General features: G+C 34.8%; 1 protein-coding gene across 3 annotated transcripts in view; it reads left to right on the top strand.

The window, feature by feature from the left end:
* Window positions 1-23,783, top strand: part of Col11a1 (collagen type XI alpha 1 chain) — a 175,182-nt gene that overhangs the window by 114,166 nt on the left and 37,233 nt on the right. For all 3 annotated transcript variants that reach the window (XM_035451017.1, XM_035451016.1, XM_027395556.2), the window contains 12 exons: window positions 3,118-3,171; window positions 4,227-4,334; window positions 4,699-4,788; window positions 5,009-5,062; window positions 9,004-9,111; window positions 14,543-14,650; window positions 15,474-15,527; window positions 17,192-17,245; window positions 17,927-18,034; window positions 19,486-19,539; window positions 21,357-21,410; window positions 22,708-22,761. In XM_035451017.1, the coding sequence (XP_035306908.1) occupies window positions 3,118-3,171; window positions 4,227-4,334; window positions 4,699-4,788; window positions 5,009-5,062; window positions 9,004-9,111; window positions 14,543-14,650; window positions 15,474-15,527; window positions 17,192-17,245; window positions 17,927-18,034; window positions 19,486-19,539; window positions 21,357-21,410; window positions 22,708-22,761 (900 nt within the window). The remainder of the gene's footprint in view (window positions 1-3,117; window positions 3,172-4,226; window positions 4,335-4,698; window positions 4,789-5,008; window positions 5,063-9,003; window positions 9,112-14,542; window positions 14,651-15,473; window positions 15,528-17,191; window positions 17,246-17,926; window positions 18,035-19,485; window positions 19,540-21,356; window positions 21,411-22,707; window positions 22,762-23,783) is intronic.

Here is a 23,783-nt window from a genome sequence, read left to right as displayed (position 1 = left end):
CAAAATTATTGTGGATATACTTTGTAATATATGTGTTTCCTTATTTCAAAGAAGAAATGATTTACTTACATTTGAAACTCATCTCCAGTCAAAATTCTTCAGAATAAATTTTGATGTCTTATTTTGAAGCCTTTTTGTTGTTGTTGGGGTGAGTGTCCAATAAAAACTAAACTATTAATGGTTTTTATATCTTGAAAATATACAAATTCATGTGAGGGCTGTAGGGAAAGCTGTAGCCAGCCCCTAAGAAGGCTACAGAGGGCCACTGTAGAATCCAGTATTAACCATAAAATGAATTAAGTTCATTTTGACATCACAATGGAAACTATATTTTGTTGGGCATTGCAACAAATTCTCCAATCACTCTTTAATGTATGAAGTTAATTTCTGTTCCCATAGACTTAAGTACTACCTTAATGTAAAATATTCCAAAATTAAAACAAATGCAGTTTTATAGTGTGGCATGCTGAAGTAAGAAAATTCCACTCTGGGTTATAATAATTTTCTTTATTTTATTTATATAATTCTGATGTCAAATCCATTAGATATTTACACTTGCTCTGGATATTTTGTATGGGCAGGCATATGGACAGTACTATCTTCCAGCTCTCTCCAAAACCATCATTTATACTATTGAGCTAGCAGCCATGTGGCTCATTGTATGCAAGTTTTCAGTTCTCTACTTTTTTCTTCAGTGGAGCATTGACTTTAATCAGGTCATTGTAATAAGTTGATAATCGATTAATTCTGTGTACTATCCATGTTCCTGCAGTTATTAAGACAAAGCCTTCATAAAATGTTATGTGTTTTAAAGGCCAGAATTGCATATTTTCCCTCCAAATCAAACTTAATTGATCAGAAAGCAATGCTGGCCTCAGGAATGTGTAAATTCAAACAGGTGTTTATGGCTGTTTAAGAGCGAGAGATGCAAGATCAGTGTATTTCAAACCTATGACCACTTTCAAAACAAAGTCACACTGTAGTAGCTGCCTAAACTGTGGAATGTTTTTACTGATGTGGGTTGATACATGTAGAGAATCTCATTGAATAGATTAGATGGATTGAGGTGATGGTTCTGGGTAATGTGCACAAGTGAGTGAACCTGATATATATAATGTCAGAAGTTATCAAGGACGAATTGGCTATAGCTTGAATGTCTACTGGCGAAGTCGACAGAAGGTTGCATGTTAAATACTTTCTCACATGATGCAATGCACTTTATGTGAGATTGAAAGAACCCTAGGAAATGAAGGGGTTTTGTGTTCTTTTGTTTTTTTCTTTTTTCTTTTTTTTTCAATTTTTTTTATTTGAATTAGAAACAGAATTGTTTTACATGACAATCCCAGTTCCCTTCTCCCTCCTGTCCTCCCCTACCCCTTCTCAACTAAAACCCTATCTATCACATATCCTTTCTGCTCCCCCTGGATGGTGAGGCCTTCCATAGGGTGTCATCAGAGTCTATTGTATCCTTTGGGATAGGGTCTAGGCCCACCCCCGTGTGTCTTGGCTCAGGGAGTATTCCTATGTGTGGAATGGACTCCCAAAGTCCACACCTATGCTAGGGATAAGTACTGAACTTCTACAGGTGGTCGCGTAGATTTCTGAGGTTTCCTCACAGAAACCCACCCATGTTTCTTGGGTCTGGATCAGTCCCATGCTGGTATCCCAGCTATCAGTCTGCGGAGCCAAAAAAAAAAAAAAAAAAAAAAAAACCAACAACAACAACAACAACAACAAAACAATACCAATACTCCTCAATACCACTACTTGTTTTTTTGTGATGTTGTTTTTGGTTTTTTGAGACAGGGTTTCTCTGTGGCTTTGGAGGCTGTTCTAGAACTAGCTCTTGTAGACCAGGCTGGTCTCGAACTCACACAGATCCACCTGCCTCTGCATGCATACATTTACAAATGCACATATATTATATGAATATTCATGCATATGGTGTACATACGTGTAGATGTGTATTTATTTGTGAGTGTACATACCATGTAGTCTGAGCATAGATTTTCAAACTCACCAGTTGATTCAATGTTAAAATTATAAAATAAGAAATAAATTCTAATTTTCTTTAGAACATCTTCATCTTGACCATTGAAGAGTATTGCACAAGTAGAAGTCTAGTGGTCTTAAACTTAAAAATAGGAGAAATGTACTTTCTTTCCCTGTGATATGAACTGCAGTAAGAAAAATTCAGACTTTTTTACTTTTCCTATAATTTATAAATCATACTCATTTATAAGTTGTGATACAAACATAGAAAGACCAGTTTCTCTTTGTTTCCTGCTTTTCTTGTTCATACTGTTTCCATATTTTACTGATTAAAAATAGTGTAAGCACTTCATGGTTTTATTGTTTTTTGGGGGCGGAAGACTTTTCTCTCCAGATTTTTGTATTTATTTTTCCAACATTTAATGTATATTATATGACTTGAGAAAGAAATCTATAATAATAAAATCACATAAAAAGGCAATCCATGAGTATGGGAAAATGTTCCAGAATATATTTCCAAAGCCTGATTCAGTGAGCCCTCACTGATCATATCAACCAGATTATGTTTATTGATCACATTATTTGCAAAATGTGTTTGTGTTCTCTTGGGTCCTAAGGAACAATATTGATAAAGCTGATATGGTTATTAATCATGAAAAGTATTATCTTTAGAAATATATTTTATATTTTGTTTCATGAGATTGCTATGCGTTTATGTATAGAGAATTAGTTAATGATCTTAAAGGATATAGAAATTCTTCATATATCACCCATAAATATTGCTTGGCTAAAATTCTATATGTTGTTGGATGAGGGAGAACAGTGACAAGAACACTGTTTTTATTCCATATCCATTATAACCCAGTGTTTTTTTTTAAATAATACTCCCACTGTAATGCGAAAAATTAAATATTTAGAAATGCATAAAGAATCAATATAATATCTTACATATGAATAGAATATTTTAGAAATTTATAATCCATACAGTATCTCATTACATTTGAAAAGAACAATTTTTAGAGAAAATTAAACTTTCATTTAACATGTTTTTTAATTATCTTGCAGAATTTTAATTTTTGCTTTATCCTGCTTATAGCTTTTATAGATTGTACTTTACTTTCTTAGGGATTTCAAGGCAAGACCGGTCCCCCTGGGCCAGGAGGTGTGGTTGGACCTCAGGTATGTCTCCACTCATTATGTAGCTGAGAATGGCTTTGTGGAAAAACTATCTGCACATGTTTAGCTTATTTAACAATAAGTTAAAGAGTTTCCATAATTACAGACAAAGGAACTTAAACCTGTAAATGTACGCAAAAAGTAGGGACACATGCTCTTTAGCCATGTCCAGAGCTTAAAAATGTGTTGTATTTTTAGTAAAATGCAGGGGCCGTCATCTCACAAGCAATTGCAGTAATGTGTTTCACTTTAAGAGTCTCAGCTGCTAGAATTGTTCTCAGTATATGTTTTAACTAAAATCATTTATTTTGCTGTGGCAGCGGAGAGCAACTGGTCGCCATTCCCTCTCTACACTGAAAGCTTAACATGCTACAGCTTTTCAAACAGCAGCTTCGGGGGGACACACAAAGAACTTGGCATTTCCCCTCAGCATTTGCTGTACCTTCAGGCAGCTGGCTTTTGACTACAGCTTCAGGTGCAAACTGTAGGACTGAACTCCGGGACCCCTTAGCTTCATTCCTTAGACTTTGTCAAATGAATATGAATTAATTATTTTATGGGATTTCCCAGAACAGTGAAATAAAAAACAAACAAACAAAAAACTGCTTCGTTTGTTTTGGGTCCAAGGGACTTTGATTGTATTATCAATCAGTGACTTCTTGAGTATGCACCAGAGTGATATCAGTGTCTCTATATTGTGAAGCTGATTAGACGCCTTGTATAAAAAGGAGAATAAGGCAAAACTGTCATTTAAAGTACAGAGTTTTAAAGAGCAGCTGGGCTATCTTCCTTCTCAAATAGTTCTATTACTGGACAAAGAAATTATTCTTGCATACTTCATACAGTTCCCTGGCACTTCTGGCCACTCTCGCCAAGACTACAGTGAGCTTCTCAAACACTTTCCAGGTACACTACTTTCATTAAGTTCTAGGAAGTATTTTGTTGAACAATATAAAAATAAAAATAATCTCGTGAAGGAGAGTAATCTTTGAGTTCTCTTTGTATTTATTTGGAAAAATGATAGGACACTTTAATATGGCTTTGCTTGTTTTATTTAGGGACCAACTGGGGAGACTGGTCCAATAGGTGAACGTGGGCATCCTGGACCTCCTGGTCCTCCTGGTGAGCAAGGACTTCCTGGTGCTGCAGGAAAAGAAGGTGCAAAGGTACAAGGTCAAGGACATTTGCTTACACAAAGCTTCCGTGTACTCTTCTTCAACTACAAGCGTATTTTACACGTTTTCATACCACTCAATGTCAGAACAATTTGCCATGGAGCTATTTAGTGTAAGGTTATTGCATCTCAAGATATTACTGAATAATAACACAAGAATCATTTCACTGATCATAATACCACCAGTTTGCATATACCCTTACATCTGGTTATCATTATTTCATTTTAATATGTATGAACTCCTAATGAATTAAATGATGTTCAAAGTCTCCTTACATATTTTCTTTAATTAAGGGTGCTAGATACAAACTGTGTAGAAATTACATTTTGCTAATAGTATGTATTTTATCTCTCAGGGTGACCCAGGCCCTCAAGGTATCTCAGGGAAAAGTGGACCAGCAGGAATACGTGGTTTCCCAGGTGAAAGAGGTCTTCCTGGAGCCCAGGTATACCCAACATACATGTCAAGCACGTGGATGAATTTTTTGCTCAGTCATGAGGGAATAAGGAGTGATATAATAATCTTTGCATTTCGTTATCTATATATGTATATACCTGCTTTGTTGGTTTCAGAAAACACTTCCGGCCATCTCCATTTTGTCAGATGTTGCCTATTTATAGTCAATTTTTATGTGTTCAGTTGCTTTTCTTCTTCACTTTTATCAGGGTGCACCTGGACTGAAAGGAGGAGAAGGTCCCCAAGGCCCACAGGGTCCAGTTGTAAGTATGATGATAGCTCTTCTCTCATTAATCTCATGCTGTGATCCCACGGAGTGTGCAATAGAAAAATAAACATGTGTCAATCAAAGCACTCAATGCTTGGATTCTGCTAATTGCAAGCACTAATGAGTGCAGAAGCACCAGAATTTAGGAGGCTGGAAGGATTTGTTCTGGCAGGAGATAAAGAACTGTCTTACCTGTTACTATTCTTAATGAAATAAATTGGAATTTTAAGCAAAATAATGTTATGAACAGGAAAAGCCTGGAAAGGCAGTTTGAATTTGTTTTCTAAGTCAATGTTTCATTTAGTAATTAGTCATAAAATGAACTTCAATTACGTATGTATTATATTGTCTGAATTAAGTACTTGATGAGACTTGAATTTTCAGTTATATAAAAGTATCAAATAAAAATTAAAAATATCATTTCCTGTGCTAATAGTGATTGTCACTCAACTATGTAACATAATGAAATAATTGGCAATGAATAAGCATCAGAGTTCGGATTCACATTTATTCCTGAAGATATGTGTAAGCTCTGCAGAGAAACAGAGTAAGGCTCCTCCTGATTTTTATGCCACCTTTGTTCTCTGCAATGCTCTGAAGTATCACTACAATTTATACATTGTGCAGAATGTATAAATAAAACCTTCTTCTAAAACTGAGCTGAAACTCAAAAAAAAAAAAAAAAAGCTAGAGAGTGCCTTACCAGTGGTTCAATTGTGACTGAAGGATTAGAAAGTTTTATTTGTTCAAAGCTGGTCTGAGAGTATTTATGATTCCCATCTTTGCTATACATCATTTGTTTAATCAATAGGTACCATCAGAGATTTTCAGTTTACATTTATTTGTGGATTAAATAAAATCATTGCTGAGCCTTCCATTATTACAGATATCTCGGCTTATGGAATTTCTGTAATAACAAGTAAGAAAAGGGACTTGCTCTTATACTTTTGACTTTGATCATGTATTTTAATGCTGATGAAATCTGACAAGATCATGAGAAGTATTCTAACTACAGAACAGTAATATATTTTGTTATTAATTTTCATGCAGCCTCCAAAAACAAGATGATAATCTGAAATTTAATCTTGGAAATGCTTTAAGGCAGAAAGTAAAATAGTTTGCTTTTTAATAATAACATATAATATATACATACTCTGAACAGTTTCTTAGATTCAAAACAGCATTCCATCTCTGCTTAAGACACATTAAAGTGGCTATATAAAATATTTAGTTTAATTTTAAATATTAAGAATACTTTACTTTCAACCAACACTTTGTTACAAAATAAAAGCCATGTATCACACATCAATCATAATACACCAATTAGTGTGATACATACATCTTTAGATTCCATGGCCACAACTTATAGGGAAAATAAATATTCAATTAATGTTCTGAAATTTTCTATTGACTACACTTGAATGACTCAGGTTTTAACAAATGCACATCATCTATACATTATGTCATTATTTTTATAACCATGTATGTTTTTATATATGTATATGTTTTGTGTGCATTGATATATATATAAAGAGAGAGACAGACAGAGAGACAGAGATAAAGATACACTATATGCACATGCATATATCTGTATGTATATATGTATATATATATATGCATTTTAGAAAATACTAAGTGCAATTATTTTGCAGTTGTGTTTTCATATTTATGATTTGTGACAGTTGATTATTAAACAGGTAATATTCATACAGTTCCTCATTGGCTATTTTGACACATGCCAAACATTTTCTGTGATTTTTCATATAATTCTAGCTCATAAATCCAGCTAAAATTTTGACAGAATTCTTCAAAATTTTTTCCCTTAAGTTTGATACCCCCACAGCTATAAAAACATAAATCAAATGCTTCATTTAGTCGTAAAATAACTAAGAGGAAAAAATATGACATTTTCATGCTAATTTTTCCTTCCATAACATCAATTTGAATCTTGAATCTTTCAATTTATTTAATAAATATAAATAAAATACATGATTGAGAAGTACTCTGTTACAGAAAAATTTTGACAAATTAATATGAAGAAATTTAAGGAACAAATTTATCTATCATCTGAATTCAATGAATACATTAGGGAAATTTAGTGGGATTGTATTCAAAGAATTCCCAGGGGGTAGCCATTGAGAATTGAAGTCCACAGAGAGGAGAAGCAGTAGTAGGCTTCTTACAGAGAGTGCTGAGGGAGATCCAAGGTTAGAGTCCCCCATTTTAAAACATGATATCACTGGAATTTCTTTGGAACCAAACTGAAAATTAAAAAAAATGACAGAGTAGTAAATTATGAGATTATGTTAATACACATTGTTGATAGCCATATTATTGTTCATCTTATCAGTATAATTAATTCCTTAACTAATGAAAATATAAATTAGAACAATTTTAATAAAATGTATTTGCTTAATATTATGATTGCCAGTATATGGTAATTATTATGTCAGCAAATCACTACTGGAATAATCAACTATGAGGTGTTTTCTTTAGTTGGTTGTTTTTTACTCTTTTGGCTCTTTGGGGAGCCCTGCCTCCCAGATCACAAATAAACTTATTGTTACTGATGAATGCCCTGTCGGCCTTAGCTTGAATTGTTTCTAGCCAACTTCCCTTAACATAAATGATTCCATCTACCTTTTGCCTCTGGGATTTTATCTTTCTCTAGTTCTGTATACCTTCTTTACTTCTTACTCCATGGCTTGCTGTGTAGCTGGATGGAGGTTCCCAGGAGTCCTCCTCCTTTTTTCCTAGATCTCCTCTTCCCAGGTTTCTTCTATTTAGACTCTCTGCCTGACAGCCCCACCTATCCTTTACTGCCAATCTATTAGTCGTTCAGCTCTTTATTAGACCAATCAGTTTTAAACAGGTAACACAGATTCACAAAATTAAATAAATGCAACATAAAAGAGTGCAACACATCTTTGTATCATTAAACAAATATTCCAAGCATAAACAAATGTAACATATCTTAAAATAATATTCTAGGACAATTTTGAAATATTACTTATATGTGTGTGTATACTAAAAATCATATATCTTTTATCCATCTGTATCATAAAGTAGCATGGTAATTTGTAGCTTCATGATCCATTTCTGATTCTAACCCAAAGACCGGAGAGTACTGGATGTTGTCACTAGATTGTACTTGAGCTGTGCATAATTTAATATATCCATTTTTCACATTTCCTACACTTAATGTTTTCTTAAATTTAACCTCAGATAAATTTAAACATAGTCTCTTCAAGATTATGTTTTAAATATTTAGGGTATATTTTATAGCAAATTAGTTAATGGATATAAGTTGTCTTTTTCTAAAGTCAGTTGTGCAAAGCTTATTAGATGTGAGTTGTCTCATACTGTTAATGAGGTCAGTGGTCATTAGAGGACCAAGATAAGTTTACAGGTTCTGAACAAAGTTCTAAGTCTTCACTAACAGCATACTTTACTGTATAATGCATATTTGGGAACCTGTGAGCTCAACTTTTGGACTTAGAAAAAAAAGAATATCTAGCAACTTTGAAGTGAAGCCCAGAAAGCACTTCAAGCAGTAAAGAGGGTAGGGAGGGTATACATTTATCCTTTGTGGATACAAGAATAAAATTATGCAAGGTTCAGTACCAGATACATATTTATATAGCTTTGTGTACAGTTGTGAAAACAGATTTTCAAAGCTACCATCTCAGAAGCTCAAACTGTAGGGTATCTTTCATTTCATCATATTTTCTTAATGTTAATATCTGCACTTGATACTAGAATTAGCATTTCATCCCACAAGTGATGGGTATAACTACATCTTGAGACATTAAAATTCTTTCAAATTTAGCTTCAAAAATTATTAGTGGATTATGTTTTCATTGTTAAATAAGTGTTTCGTATGACAGTATCTGTTTTCACTATTAATGACAAGACATCCTGTTTCCCATGTTCTAGGGCTCTCCGGGAGAACGAGGCTCTGCAGGCACAGCAGGGCCAATTGGCTTGCCAGGCCGTCCAGGTCCCCAGGGCCCTCCCGGTCCAGCTGGAGAAAAAGGTGCTCCTGTAAGTAATGTTGAAAGAAAAATATGTGACACCGACAACCTGCACACATGATTACTTTTTATTCGAGAATATTGTTCTTCATACTTCACTGCTTTCTCTGTGCATATGTGCCTGGCATGTGAAGACAGCTCCTTGTATTCTTACAATAGAGAAACTTGGAAATTTAATTAAACAAGATGGTGTTTTCTCACAAGTCATGAAGCCCTGATATCTGTGAGGGAGTGGAATGTTATTAAAGCAAAAGGCTTCTAAATTTTGCTCATTTAAAAAGTAAAATGGGAGTTTTGATTAAACTTTATATACCTCACTGTTTAGACTAGAAAAATGTTGAACTTTTTACATCTTTCAGAACACCACTTCCATCTCAGGTGGTTCCATGGGTCATAGATATATCTCAGAGGACACACTTGAGGTTCTCATGTAATTTGAGTTTTGCTCGATGAGTGAAATAGGAAATGTGATTATTTCATGTCATATTTATTCCATTTAAAATTTTTGTATCTCAAAGATTGTGGAGTTTATTCTGTTTATTGGGTTTGTCTCATTTGTTTCTGCTTTTGATTCAATCATATAGAATTTTATAAAGCATCCTCTCAGATGAATGCATAAACTAATTAAATCATATAGACAAGAAGTGCTATGATGCTCATAAAATATAACAATACTTTTTCTGTAATGTGTGAGACACACAATTGAGTTTGAACTTGTAATTCAAACATCACTGTTCTTTAATTACTATATTCAGCGCTAGTAATGGAATTATACTCATTGTCAATATATTTTTTCTTTCATTACCCTGTTCTGATATTCAAGTCCTGTGATAGAATACGATAGTCCTTTTCAGTACTGTGATAGAATATTACACTGGATAATTCAGAATGAATAGTTATATCCTGATTCATGCATGGTGCAGAAGCTGAGAAATCTGAAATGAAGGGTCTTCATCTTAGGAAGCCCTCATGTTCTTCATCTTAGGACCAGCAAAGTCTAAGAGTGGGCAAAACCCTTTTATAACTAATTATTCCTGTGACAATTAACCCAACCCATTTCTAATGCCATAATTTCTCTTTGCTCTCATGCTATGATTATCTCTCATTAGGCCCAACCTTCTAATCTTAGGGGAATATGTTCAGACCCTGGTAGTCTTACTGATTTCTTTATAATTTAATCAGAAAGTTAGAATGAGTCCTTGACACTATTGAATATAAGTTTTGCTTTGCAGCAAAACCATATTGCCTATTTTTCTGAGAATTTTTCTGAAGCAGTATACTTTGAACTATACTCTTCATTGCTAAGAGATAGGGGGAAATGGGTTCATTGTGTTTGACTCCAATCAATTAAAAATATAGGTCATACATAACTTGTGCAATAAAGATTGAATACATATTAAAGGAACTTTGTTGCTTTTCACTCAAATTGAAAATGTAAGTTCTATGGTGATAATGTATTCAATCCTATGATTTAAAATGAATACATATTTCAGTTTATAAAGAAAATACTGATTCAAATACCAAAGTCAAAAAGCACTGTCAATTACTTTAAAATTTAATTTAGAGAGACTGATAATAATTATTTAAGAATCAGACTAAGGCCCTACAGCTTTTGAAAGTTGGTGATATCGTGGCTAGTGGGACCACGAAATCCTTGCTCAACTAGGCTTTCTTAGTTTTTCACACCTAGAGGTGCAAATTATTATATTATTGTACTTTTTGTTCATCAAATAGTTATTGAGAAAAACTAACTGGTAGATACTGGATTAAGTAGCATTTGAAGAGAGATGTCAGTTTATATACATTAGCAGAAAGAAGGTCCAGTAGTATTGGGTTAAACTACCCACAGATATTCATTCAAAAGTCGTGTGAAACTTCAAGGGAATGTTGGCCAAATTTTCACTAAAACATTCTCTGTTTTCTGAATTCCAAATATATTTTTTTACCTTAGTTGATATGTTAAACAGTTACCAAAAATACAGGTTTACATGAAGTAAAAGACATGCTAGATCACATGGAAGTCAATATTGTAAATACATTTCACCTAAGACCCAGCATCTTTCTCTTAGGATTGTATTTTTATTTCCCCTTTTCTTTTTTTTTCCTCCATTTTTTATTTAAATTAGAAACAAGATTGTTTTGCATGTCAATCCCAGTTCCCTTTCCTTCCCCTCCTCCCCTGCCCCTCACTAACACCCTACCTATCCCATACCCTTTGTGCTCCCCAGGGAGGGTGAGCCCTTGGGGGGGATCTTTCAGAGTCTGTCATATCCTTTGGGATAGGGCCTAGGCTGAGGAAGTATCCCTCTATGAGGGATGGGCTCCCAAAGTCCATTCCTATAGTAGGGATAAGTACTGATCTACTACAAGAGGCCCCATACATTTCCAAGGCCTCCTCACTGACACCCACGTTCATGGGGTCTGGATCAGTCCTATGCTGGTTTCCCAGCTATCAGTCTGGGGGCCATGAGCTCCCCCTTGTTCAGGTCAGCTGTTTTGGTGGGTTTCACCAGTCTAAGACCCAGCATCTTAAAAAGAAAGGAAAATAAAAAACAAAATTCAAAACTGTACAGAATTTGTGTTCACAATAATTACAACCTAAACATGGTCTCCAAATTATCAGTCAAGTTAGGAACTCTTGGAGGTAGGATTGGAAAGGGTAGATAAACCTTTTTGACTTATCATTTGGCAATGAATATTTTATGTGCATGATTCTTAAAGAAAACTATGATTTGTGTAGATGACTGTCACCTCCTTGGATTATAGACAATTTCCGTTAATTACATCTATTTTGGTAGTGCACTTGTAGTAATGTGAGGCGAAGAAATGCTGGTCTGAAAAAAAGTGAGGTCAATGCTATAACTGTGAACTAGACAGTGGGAGTCAAGAATCTCAAGGAAAATCAGTTTTGAATTTTTTTTAAATGCAAGCATGTGTTTTTATGATTTTAGAGTGGTGAGGGGCAGACTGTAAACCTGTGGTGCCCTTCAAAATAATAGGCTTAGGACCAAAGCATTCTATTCTCGTGTGATGTAGTGCTAAGAGCAGCAGAGATCCATAATCAAGCTATAGAAAATCATTTTGGAGATGAGTTATGACAGACTCCATCAAAAGTTGAGAAAATAGACACAGTGATAATCAGTTTATGTGTGGATGCTTAGATCTATGAGCACACACACAGAGCAAGAGACAACTGAGCATGGAGCTCAAAGAACGCAGTTGCTAAGGTACTAATGGGATTGGATGCAATCCCTCTCGTTATTAGTAAACCATGAATATATTTGTTTATTTTCCAATAAAAATGAAATAAATGAGAAGTGAAGATTGAGAACTGAAAATGTTGAAGTTGCAAAGGCTGCTGACTTCTCAGAACTCAGTTGCTAGCTCAGCTCTCTCATTTATTTAGTTCATGATTATGGCTAAGTTCTTAACTTCAGAGCCTATTTTCCAATATCTGAAAAATAAGATAGTTGTAGGAGCTTGAGGAACATGTGCTGTCACAGTTCTAAAACATAATATAGAGTTGGAATGTTTTCAATAAATAACCATCACCTCACAATAGTCATCATCACGGGGAACCGGAACAGTGATAAAAATAGAAGAAACAATGACCAGAAAATAATGCACGTACGTGAGATTTTGAGTAAGGAAGGATGCATTCTAGGAGTTGTGAGAAAAGTATAAACATAGCAAAAAAAAAAACAATAACAAAAGTTACATTTTTAGCGGAGATATTTTATTCCTTTTACCATTAGATATCATTGGGTCCCAGTAGGACTAGATCAAGATAGTATGTTAGTTTCTTTTCCTATTTGTGTGATACAATACTCTGACCCAAGCAACTGCTAGTAGAAGGAGTTTATTTTGACTCACAGTTCAAGGTATCTACAATCATAGTGGGGAAATTGAGACAGCAACATCTTGAAGTAGCTGATCACTTTGCACGTCTAATAAAAGTAGAGAGCAAAGGACGAAGGTGTGCTTCCTGCTTAGTTAACCATTCTCCACTTAAAACAATCTAGAATGCACCAGCATAGGAATGGTGTCAACCACGGTGGGCAATTCTTTCCAACCCAATTAACATAATCAAGACAATCTCCAACAGACATGCCCAGAGCCTTGACCTAGATAATTCTAACTTCTGTCAAGCTGACAGCTAACACTAAGAATCATAGTGAAGCAAGCGCTCACTCTGAAGAATGATAAGCAAATACATTCACCTAATGATATTGGTTATATGATGCCACCGACTCTTTTGTTGTAATGGAGAAATGATGTGGGAGGAAGAAAAAGACATGAGCGTCTAAAATCAGCAAGTTATTTCAGTAGCTCAGAGAAATGCTACTAATATTTGACAAGATGTTTCAATAAAGAGGAAGAAAACTGGGAATGCTTTTAGGAAGTAAATTTGATGATGACCAGGATGTATCCTCCTGGTAAATGGATTTCCTAGCAGTCATGTGGCCCTGAATTTGATACTTAGAACTAAAAAAAAAATATTGCTTTAAGAGTTAGAGACAAAACACATAAACATACATCAACATAAAGGGTCAAGAGACTGTGAGGTAACAGGTGTCAGAAGGATGAGACGATCACTTGTAGCTTCACAGGTAATGCAACAGGAGAAAAACCACTGCGTATAAGCAAGGACATTGTCTCCATTAAAACCAGTGTAAACTCTAGCATGGGAATTACATTATTTTAAAACCTGAAAGCTAGCAATATTTTTTTTTATAGCAGCAGAAGTTGTTTTCATCAGCAATGCTCTATCTTTCATTATGGATAAATTCACAAGTAGAAAAAGGTGCCAGCGAGGCACAAACAAAACCAGAGAAAAAGAGAAAGCCAACACACATGATCTTTGGCACCAAGAAAAGCAGACATGAGTTAAAATAATCGAAGCTTGTAGAATCCACAAAATCCCTGTGAAAATGGGAGAAACCCACTTCATATAAGGCATATGAAAAGTTTATGCATGTTTAAGTTCTGCTGAATGGCTAGCTCATTAACTCTGGGAAGACAAAGCATAGCCTCAGAGAGACAGCACCAACCTGGTTTGCCAAGATTTGTTTGGTAAAATTATTTTTTAAAGTATTTATTTTGTCAGTTGTGTCTAATAAATTTTATGGAGTATGGCTAGAAACTGATAAATTATTAAAAGTGACGTAAGTTTTCCTGGTATTATTAATTACCCACAGAGTGCACCCCGTTGTTTCTGTTTGTTGTTCACAGCTTGCAATTTGTTTCCAAGAAAAATTAAACTATTTCTTTTCTAAATATAAGAACTGGAATATGTAGAAGTGGGGTTGTTATTTTATGTATGTAGTATGTATGTATGTATGTATGTACGTACGTATGTATGTATGTATCATTTTTAACACAATGTATAGCATTTACTGGATTCCTTCAGCATTTAATGACATGTTGTATTTTGGATGCAGGGAGAGAAGGGTCCTCAAGGCCCTGCAGGTAGAGATGGAATCCAAGGCCCTGTGGGTCTCCCTGGGCCTGCTGGGCCTGCTGGCTCTCCTGGTGAGGATGGAGACAAGGTTGGTGTCATTGTTTCTGTTAGTGTGGCATACAAAAGCTTATGAAGTGCTTTCTCAGGAACTATGTCTCTAGTCAAAGATTAAGCCCAAAGTGGAAATTTTGTGATTTTTGTCTTTTTCAAATTTTGATACCTCTTATGTAACCCAAAGTATTCTATGCCTTCAAAAGTTAAGAAATATACCTTTCATAAAGCAGCATACAGAATAGAAACATAAAATATAAGAGAACATTGGTTTCATATTTTTAAAAACTATCTTCCTTAAATAGTAGTTTAGTCCTGAGGAGTTGTGCCATAAGACTTATGAATAAGCTGCAGTAGCACTGGTAAAAGGATTGGTAGTCCTTTTTTAGCAACATATAAATAATAAATGCTCTGATGTTTTCTTTTGTACAAAATTGGTGATTTTCTTATTTCAACTTAGTTTTAACTTCTTTTATAATACGTAGAAATTTTGAGAAACACTGTATTATAAACTTACTTCTTGGTAAACTGGGAGAAAAGAAAAACTACCCTTTGATTACATGTACTTATATGTATGTAAATCAATGTACTTCCGTTGTCATTCATGGTGGTGGTATACAGGACAAAATAAGGTTTTTTAAGGTTTTATTTGTAGTTGTAGTTCTATGTCAATGTTGACTTCATCTTCCTATGTATTGGTCAATTATAGAAAGCCAGAGGCAAAGAGAACTTTTATATTGAGATCATGGTTTTGAATACCATCATGTAATTACATTAGTTGTAAAAAATGTGGTGATAATGATGAAATTTCAGGAATGATAATTTGGAAATAAGCTTTAACATGTATCTTTCAAACACAGGGTGAAATTGGAGAACCAGGCCAAAAGGGCAGCAAAGGTGACAAAGGCGAAAATGTGAGTTCCTTACAACTTGGTGAGGGAGCATCATCCTTTTAATCCATTTGCATGGGTATTCTTCCATAGTAACATTTAGCTCCAGCAGGTTTTTGTCAAGGTAGCTGTTATACTGTGAATTTAAATGGAAATACTTGAAATGTGCATTGTTGATTTATATGAAAAGTAAACAAAAGAACTATCACCCTAATAAAAATTTGTAGTATAAGGGCTTGGGGAGATGCCTTCGCTCAGAAAGCAAGGACACTTGTTGCTTTAGTATGTGAATCGATCTTGAGATCCCAGAACGCATGTGCAATGCAGGAGTGACTGTAAGTCATTCTAGGTCATGGTTCTGTGGGAGATCATTACTCAATCGAATAAATCAAACAGTGATAGAACAGCTCACCCAGACACCTTACTATGTCCTTCACCTATATTTCTGTACATAGAACACACATATATGCATGCACAAAATAAATCAAATGCAAGCATATTATATATATGCCCAAGCACACTACAAAGGTTCCAATTGTTTTATATTTACTGGGTATTGTCCCTTGTAGACAGCCTGTCTTTGCAAAACTGAATTTTATTTCATTTGGCAGTGACAAATATTGGTTGAATGCCAGAATCACACAGATATGGAGGAGGAAAAGATGTAATTTTTGACATCTTACACTTCAGAATCACAATCATCAAAGCATGTCAGGGCAGGAACTTAAGCAGGGATGTGGAAGAGGGAACTGATGCGTAGGCTATGGAAAGTGCTGCTTACTGGTTTCCTCCTTATGGCTTGCTCAGCCTGCTTTCTTACATCATTCAGTAGTAGTGGCCCAGCACAACTCCTCTCATGGGCTGAAACCTCTGACATCAATCATCAATCAAGAAAATGTCCTCCAGGCTAGCACAAAGTTCAGTCTTGTGGGGCACTTGATCAAGTGAGGTTTCCTCTTTTTAATGACTCTTGCTTTGTGGAAAATTGGTAAAAGACTAAAAACAACAGATTCCATTTATGCAAAGCATTATCAGTTAATGCAAGATAGAAGGTTGTGTCTATGTGTGGACGACCCATTACCTGTTCAAACCTATTGTTCAAAATAGTTTCAGACACTTGAATATGAAACACATGTGTGTGCATGGAAAACTTGATTTTCATATATTAATATGAAAATATTCTATGTACAACAGTGTAGAAGCCCATTGATTATTAGAAGATGGCATAGATATGTTTCATGTGCTTCTAATATATATATATATATACATATATATAATATATATATATAATCATTAGAGAAATAAAATTTTAAGATCATTTTAAAATGTAAGCCTTGAATTGATAGAGATTATCGGGAAAATCTATTCATATATATAATACATATATGTATTTATATATTCAGAGGTGAACATTTTCATATTTGTTAATAAATATCAATTTTATCTTGTAGGGAATAAAATAAATGATGGTTGTTTTAGTAATTACAAAGTCATCTAAACAATATCTCTGTATTTCCAAAGGAGTGTAAAGGTGCCTAAAGTTCAGCCAAAGATCAGCCAAAGTTTATCTTGATCAGCCATTGTTTATCTTTGCCAGCCTTGGTCAGCCATTGTCTTTTGTTTTTTGTAACATTACTGATGCTTTAGAAGATTTGATTTTAAGATTTCTGATTTGTTTGTCACTCCAGGGCCCTCCTGGTCCCCCAGGTCTTCAAGGACCTGTTGGTGCCCCTGGGATTGCTGTAAGTATTAATATCTCTTTGTTCCACAAATTTAGGTACTCTTAATTCCCTGATAAAATTAATGATTGTATGTCAATCCTATATCTAGTTGACACTATGTGCTACTATGTTTATTTGTGTTCTAAACAGTGAATCGCACTTATGTGATCTATTATAACTAGCCACTTTTAGAAAACATGGCTTCCCATGGGGAGTCAAGGAAGTCTGAGGAATGGATGGGGGATTGGATGAGAGGAAGGTGGGAGGGAGGAAGAGAGGAGGGATTGGGAAGTGGGATTGGTATGTAAAATGAGAATGATTGTTTTAAAATAAAAAGATTTAAAAATTTAAAATGAAAAATAATATAAATGATGTTAAATTTAAAGATTAAAAAAAAAAGTGACACAGTTCAGATAAGTTTAAATAAGAACAGGTTTGACATCACTTAATATTTGATAATATTTGAGCACTATATTTTCTCCTGGACCATTTTTACCTTATTTGATGAGATGATCCAATCAAAATCAACTAAACTCCAGAAACTAAGAATGCTTGTGAATCAAACAGTGGCATGTTTGGAGAAGACCAGGAAAATTGAATCTACTTTGTAATTATTTGGTAGATTATAAAAATGCCTGCCATTTTATAAGAATGTGTCATAATATTTTCTTTAATACTGATCTGTACCTTGCTGTTTTCAAGGGAGGAGATGGTGAGGCAGGTCCCAGAGGACAGCAGGGAATGTTTGGACAAAAAGGTGATGAGGGGGCACGAGGTTTCCCAGGACCTCCTGGACCCATAGGTCTTCAGGTACGAAGCTTATGCATGATTTTCCTGAACTACTCACTATTGGTTTCCAGGGCAGAAAACAAAGCAATATTCCTGTTTTCTATGAAAAATTAAATGCTATGTGTACTGCATGTGGAGGTTAGGGATGTGTGTGTGTGTGTGTGTGTGTGTGTGTGTGTGTGTGTGTGCACGTGCGCACGCACACATGGTTTATTGGGAAGTACTCACGCTATGGAACCAGTCCTGTTCAGCCAGGTGGGAGAGGGAAAAGAGAGCCAAATTCATGCATCCCTCATATTTAAAGCTTGCTATGTCACTCTGACCACCACACGTGGGCGTGGTCAGCATCACCTGTGCCAGCCCCTAAGTGGGCGTGGACAGCATCACCTGTGCCAACCTCCAAGCGGGAGTGGTCAGCATTTCCCCTTAAATTTAGACTTGGAGTTTGTTTTTATGTATAAAAAACATTCATATGGTTGTTAATGTATTATGTATATTAAATATGGTTACATATAATTTAAAATTTGTAACAAGTGTAGATTCTTGACCCAAATACCCATACAGCCTAACCTGGCTCAGCCTGAGTTTTCCCTAACATTGGGTTTCTATTGTCCACTTACAGTGTGGTTAATACAAAAGACAGAATTTAGTGAAAACAAAAGGATGTGATCAATATATTAAGTTTCATGACTTCCACAATTTTAAGATTCAGGAATGAGTTAACCGACTATGAATAAGAATATATGTGTAACTTTGGAAATATATATTTTTAAACAGTTTTGCCAAACAGTTTCTTGACTGGGACAATATAAACATAAAAATGTAAAATACAAATTAAAAGTCCATACTTGAGTAAAAGAAATAGAAAGGGGGCTTGCTGTTTGTATGATAAAATTTTATGTGTTTATTGAATTATCTATTTTAGAAAACTCAACTTAAAATATTATGTAAAACATGGTTTTTAATTATGAATATAATCAGATTTTGTAACGTTGGAAACAGTTGACTAGAAGTATTTTAATATACTTGTTTCTGAATATTAGTTTCTACATGTTTAATTAAATTTATAATTAATTATTGGTGGTGTAAATCAGCAACTTTTTTGTCTTTGCGTTGAGTGTATGTATGTGTGAGCACATACCATCATGTTTCATTGTGTTATAGTGCATTTATGGGTAACTTCAGGTTTGGTTCTCCCTTCTACTGTTTGAGACTTTGTGTCTTAATGTTTCCTGCTGTGTTACCACTGCCTAATATGCCAGAGAGCTACAAAGCCTTCTGTCTTTGCCTTCCATCACTCTGGGCAAACACTGGGATTACAGATAAGAGCTACTGTGTCTAATGTAGCATAGGCTCTGAGTCTCCTAACCCAAATCCTTGTGTTTGTGTAGAAAGCATTTTACCATCTTAACCATTTCTGGACCTTTCAAATATATACATGGATGACTTTCTTTTAAATTGTATTTTCTCAGGGGTTGCCAGGGCCACCAGGCGAAAAGGGTGAAAATGGAGATGTTGGACCCATGGTAGGTTGTGTTTTCCAGAGATTCAATGGTATTGTGCATGTCAACACTACTCACATGTTAATTACAACTCATTGATGTTAACAAAACAATGGTGAAATTGTGCTGCTCTAAATTCTGTTTCCTATTCAAGTATCATCGGTAATACACATATTTATCTTTTATCTTCATCCACTTCAGAATAATGTTATGTGCATATATGACATTCAGTGATTCAAATATTTAATGTGATCCAGTGCCACAATGGTGTCTTGTGAATCTTTTGCTTTGAGCTTGGGTGTGAAACAAATAAAGAATATATAGCACTCATATAGTATTTCTATAATTAATAACTATGGAAGAAGAATAAAAAATTTTTGTACTGGGAAACAACTTCTAAGTTTGGTAAGGAATGCATTATTAATTCAAGTAGTGTAACAAATTCTTTTTATTTATCAATTAGGACTTTTTTTTTTACTTTAAGAACTAAACCTAAACTTTCAAATATATTTGATAAGGAAGTATTTTCTCAAAGTATTTGAAACTTGTATTTGATGACTATATGTATTAATTGCTTTTTCTATCATTGTTGACAATTGTAATTTATTTCAAAATACTTATTTTAGTACTTTTTACTTGAATAAAATTGTTTAGACTATATACTCTGATCATGCTTTACCTCCCCCCCACCTCTTCCCTACCTGCCTACTCCATGGCCTTTCTTTAAAAAAAAATCAATAATAAAAACAAAAAAACCCAAGAAACATAAAATCCCACAAAAACAGAAAGCAAAATATACAAGGAAAAAGACAAACAGGACCAAAATAAATCTATAAAAATACCATTGAATTTGTTTTGTATTGATCACCTACACCTGGACAGGTTCTACTCATATTTTGAAGTTTAATAATTGTAAGTTACATTTCATTCACTTTAAGACCAACATCTACATTTATTACATACTTTGAAATTATTCTTATCACTAGAAAATCTAACTGTGAGGAACAAACACTATACATGGCTGACTAGGTCATACTCTGAAGCAGCAGGTGACACACTATAGTCCATTTTTCTAGATCTAGTGGTGTGTTTCCATGAGATGCTGAAACATTCATTCTGCTTGATAGGTCAGATTAGAAAAAGCATCAATTGTGGCATTAGGTTAAACTGAGATTTAAAAAAATACTAATGACTAGGTATTAACTACATCTATTCTCTTTATTTCATATTATATAATCTTATTTTGTTTCTTTTATTTGAACTACCTTAGTTGCAACCTAAAAGTAAGGGATATTGTCCAAAAATGTTTTAACAATTGTATCCTGGGATAATTTTAACGTATAGCCAGGACATAGAAGCTTCACTGTAGGGAGGCAACTAAAGTTATTTCCAGTTTTATAATGTCAAACCTGAGAATTCATACACTCAATCATTTTCACACAAAGTAAAGACAATATTTTTTTACTTGATTTCCTAATTCTGAAACTAGTCTAGTTTTGGTTTTCTTTTTGTTGTTGTTCCAGTGGTATGATTATTTTATGCTGTGATATATTCTTCCATAATATGACATTGTCTATATTGTGAATAATTTGTAGCAGCAATAGGAGTCCTGCGTTGCTTTTCTGTTCTTTTGTCTTTTTTCTGAAGTGTTAATTTCCTATCAGTGAGGAAAGGGGCATTCGTTGGTTGATGTGATACTGTCTTCATCCTGCATATTGGTAACCCTCCTGCCTTCTCTGCCTGTGATCTCACAGCTACTAGCCTTTTACTCATCCTAAAATATGAATGTGTTAACTGTATTTCTGTATGATCTTGGCAAACTTTTCTTTTGTCTTTTCTAGGGTCCACCAGGTCCTCCTGGCCCACGAGGCCCTCAAGGTCCCAATGGAGCTGATGTAAGAACTGTGAAGTGTATGCTAGTTAATTCCAAATGACATTCTGTGCCAGCATTCTATTCTGGCAGATGTTTTGTGAGATACAATGGAGATAATCACATCAAGGTTTATCAATGGAAATGGATAAGAACCCAATGGTCATCTACTCATGCCACTTCATAATAGAAAGAAAGAAATGGCCTTTCTCCTGAAAATGTAAAATGGACACCTAGTTCACACTTAATGTATATTTATTGGTGAAACTATAATTTGAATCATTATAAGCCATATTGTTCAGAATATTATACTTACATAGTAAGTATACTTACTTACTTACTTACTTACATAGTAAGTATACTTACATAGTAGCTGATAAGTGATAAATGTTCTGGAAATGGTTATTGAATTCTTCAGTTTAGGCTTTCTCTCTGGCAATTCTGTAAGAGTTGGGTAATTGCCTTTGGATGTACTAGTCTAGGTGTGTACTTTACACATGTGTTACATATATCCACATAGAGGTTTTATGGCACTCACGCATTTCCAGCCTATAAATCATTTGGAGAAATATGTGCATTTGTGCACCCTTTCTCACTGAGAGCAAACAATTCCTTCTCAGTTATTCAAAGACATTCCCCTTAGAAACCGGTCCAGCATTCTCATGGAATGTTATAGAATGTGGAAATGTAATAATGCATCCATGCTACTGTTATCTTCCATACATTTCTAGGCCTGTGTGATCGAATTCTGACTTCATGTTTTGCAAATGAGGCTGCCTGCTTTCCACATTCTTTTTGGTAGAAATTATTTTCTCTCATGCCTGCCCTTAATTTTATTAGGTCAGAACTGATAAAAGATATCAGCAGCTGGTAAACTAGAAAAGGTGTGGGGCTTTCAGTCTCCCAAAGAAATCTGATGCCTAGCAGTTTCTAAGGGGTTTGATTTTCCAATGCAGTAGGCCATTCTTAAGTTCAGTTGCAACAGGTGTACAGTATACAATCATATCGTAAATATGCCCTGATTTTTTCATGGGCAGAGACATTGGAATTTTGTGTCCATTACCAAATATGTGACAAAATCTGGGAAGTCTCTTTGCCTTATGCTCCAAATCCTGGGAAAGTTGGAAGCTGATGAAATATATTATTTGCTGTTAGTAAATATAACAACTGAAGAAGCTGATAAAGTCATTACTTTTTGTTTCACTCCTCAATTTTACTCCGTATTCCTGTATATGATGTTCTCTTTTGAAAACTGTATGCACATGTATGTGAGCTAAACATTCTATTAAAAGTGTAACTCTGTTTCTTTTTCTACATCCCAGGGACCACAAGGACCCCCAGGCTCTATTGGTTCTGTTGGAGGTGTGGGAGAAAAGGTGAGCGCACACTGGCTAAAACAGCCATAAATAAAGAGCTTTGATAATTGTGGGGCGCATTTTACATGCTTCTAACATGTTTGGTGCATATATTCACAAATCCAGTATTATTTATTCTAGAGCCGACACAGGTAGAAATCAAATGCTGATGGGTGTTTTGTATTGACACCTGTGGCGATGAATGCTGCACGCAGATTATTTCCTGTTTCAGTGCAGAGTAGGAGTCATCGTGATCTGCCTTCGTGAACAGGGAAGGCTGAGGCTTAGTTAATTACAGTGATTTGGTGAATGTTTCTTCATTAGAAACTGACAATGCCCAGCTCCACTTCAGCGTCTGAATGTCTGAGGAGACTACAGTGCCTTTCATTAGTGACACTTGGTACTCAAAGCAGAGGAAACTCTGTCTTACAACTGAGCCAGGGACGAAAGGAGTCTTTCATATCCGAAAACAATTAATCACTGATTGTTGTCACCTTCTCATTACTAAGCCTTCAGCCCATCTCTGGCACTTTTCAAAGCTCTTGGCATGTGCCATAACATCTGTGCTCAGAACAGCTCCTTTCCCTGGTAAACGTTATTTCATCTTAAAAATCTAGTCTTCTTTTTTTGTTTTTTTTTTTGAAAAAAATCTCAAAATGATTCTTTGATTTCTTATTTATGTATTCAACCTCATATCTTAGTAGACTTTTAAAGAAAATTATCATTGACATTTACTTAGATTAAGAAAATGATTTTCTAGTTTTCAAGAACAAAAAAAAACCCAATTCATACCTTAAAATATTATACGGGGAAAATGTAAAATTTCACATCTGCTCTACCAAAAGCATAACTGTAGTGGTTGTATCCCAACCTTGAAACATGATTCTTTTCCTTGCTTTGAATTCTTTTTTTTTCTAAATTGTATTTCGATTAGAAACCATCTTATTTTACATATCAGTCTCAGTTCCCTCTTACTCCCTTCCTCCCATCACCTCACCGACCCCCACCCCATGGCATTCCTCATCCACTCCCCAGGGAAGGTG

This window comes from Cricetulus griseus (assembly GCF_003668045.3).
Source record: "Cricetulus griseus strain 17A/GY chromosome 1 unlocalized genomic scaffold, alternate assembly CriGri-PICRH-1.0 chr1_0, whole genome shotgun sequence".
NCBI lineage: Eukaryota > Metazoa > Chordata > Mammalia > Rodentia > Cricetidae > Cricetulus > Cricetulus griseus.
The sequence above is the reverse complement of the archived record's forward strand: the minus strand, read 5'-3'. Positions and strand labels throughout refer to the sequence as shown.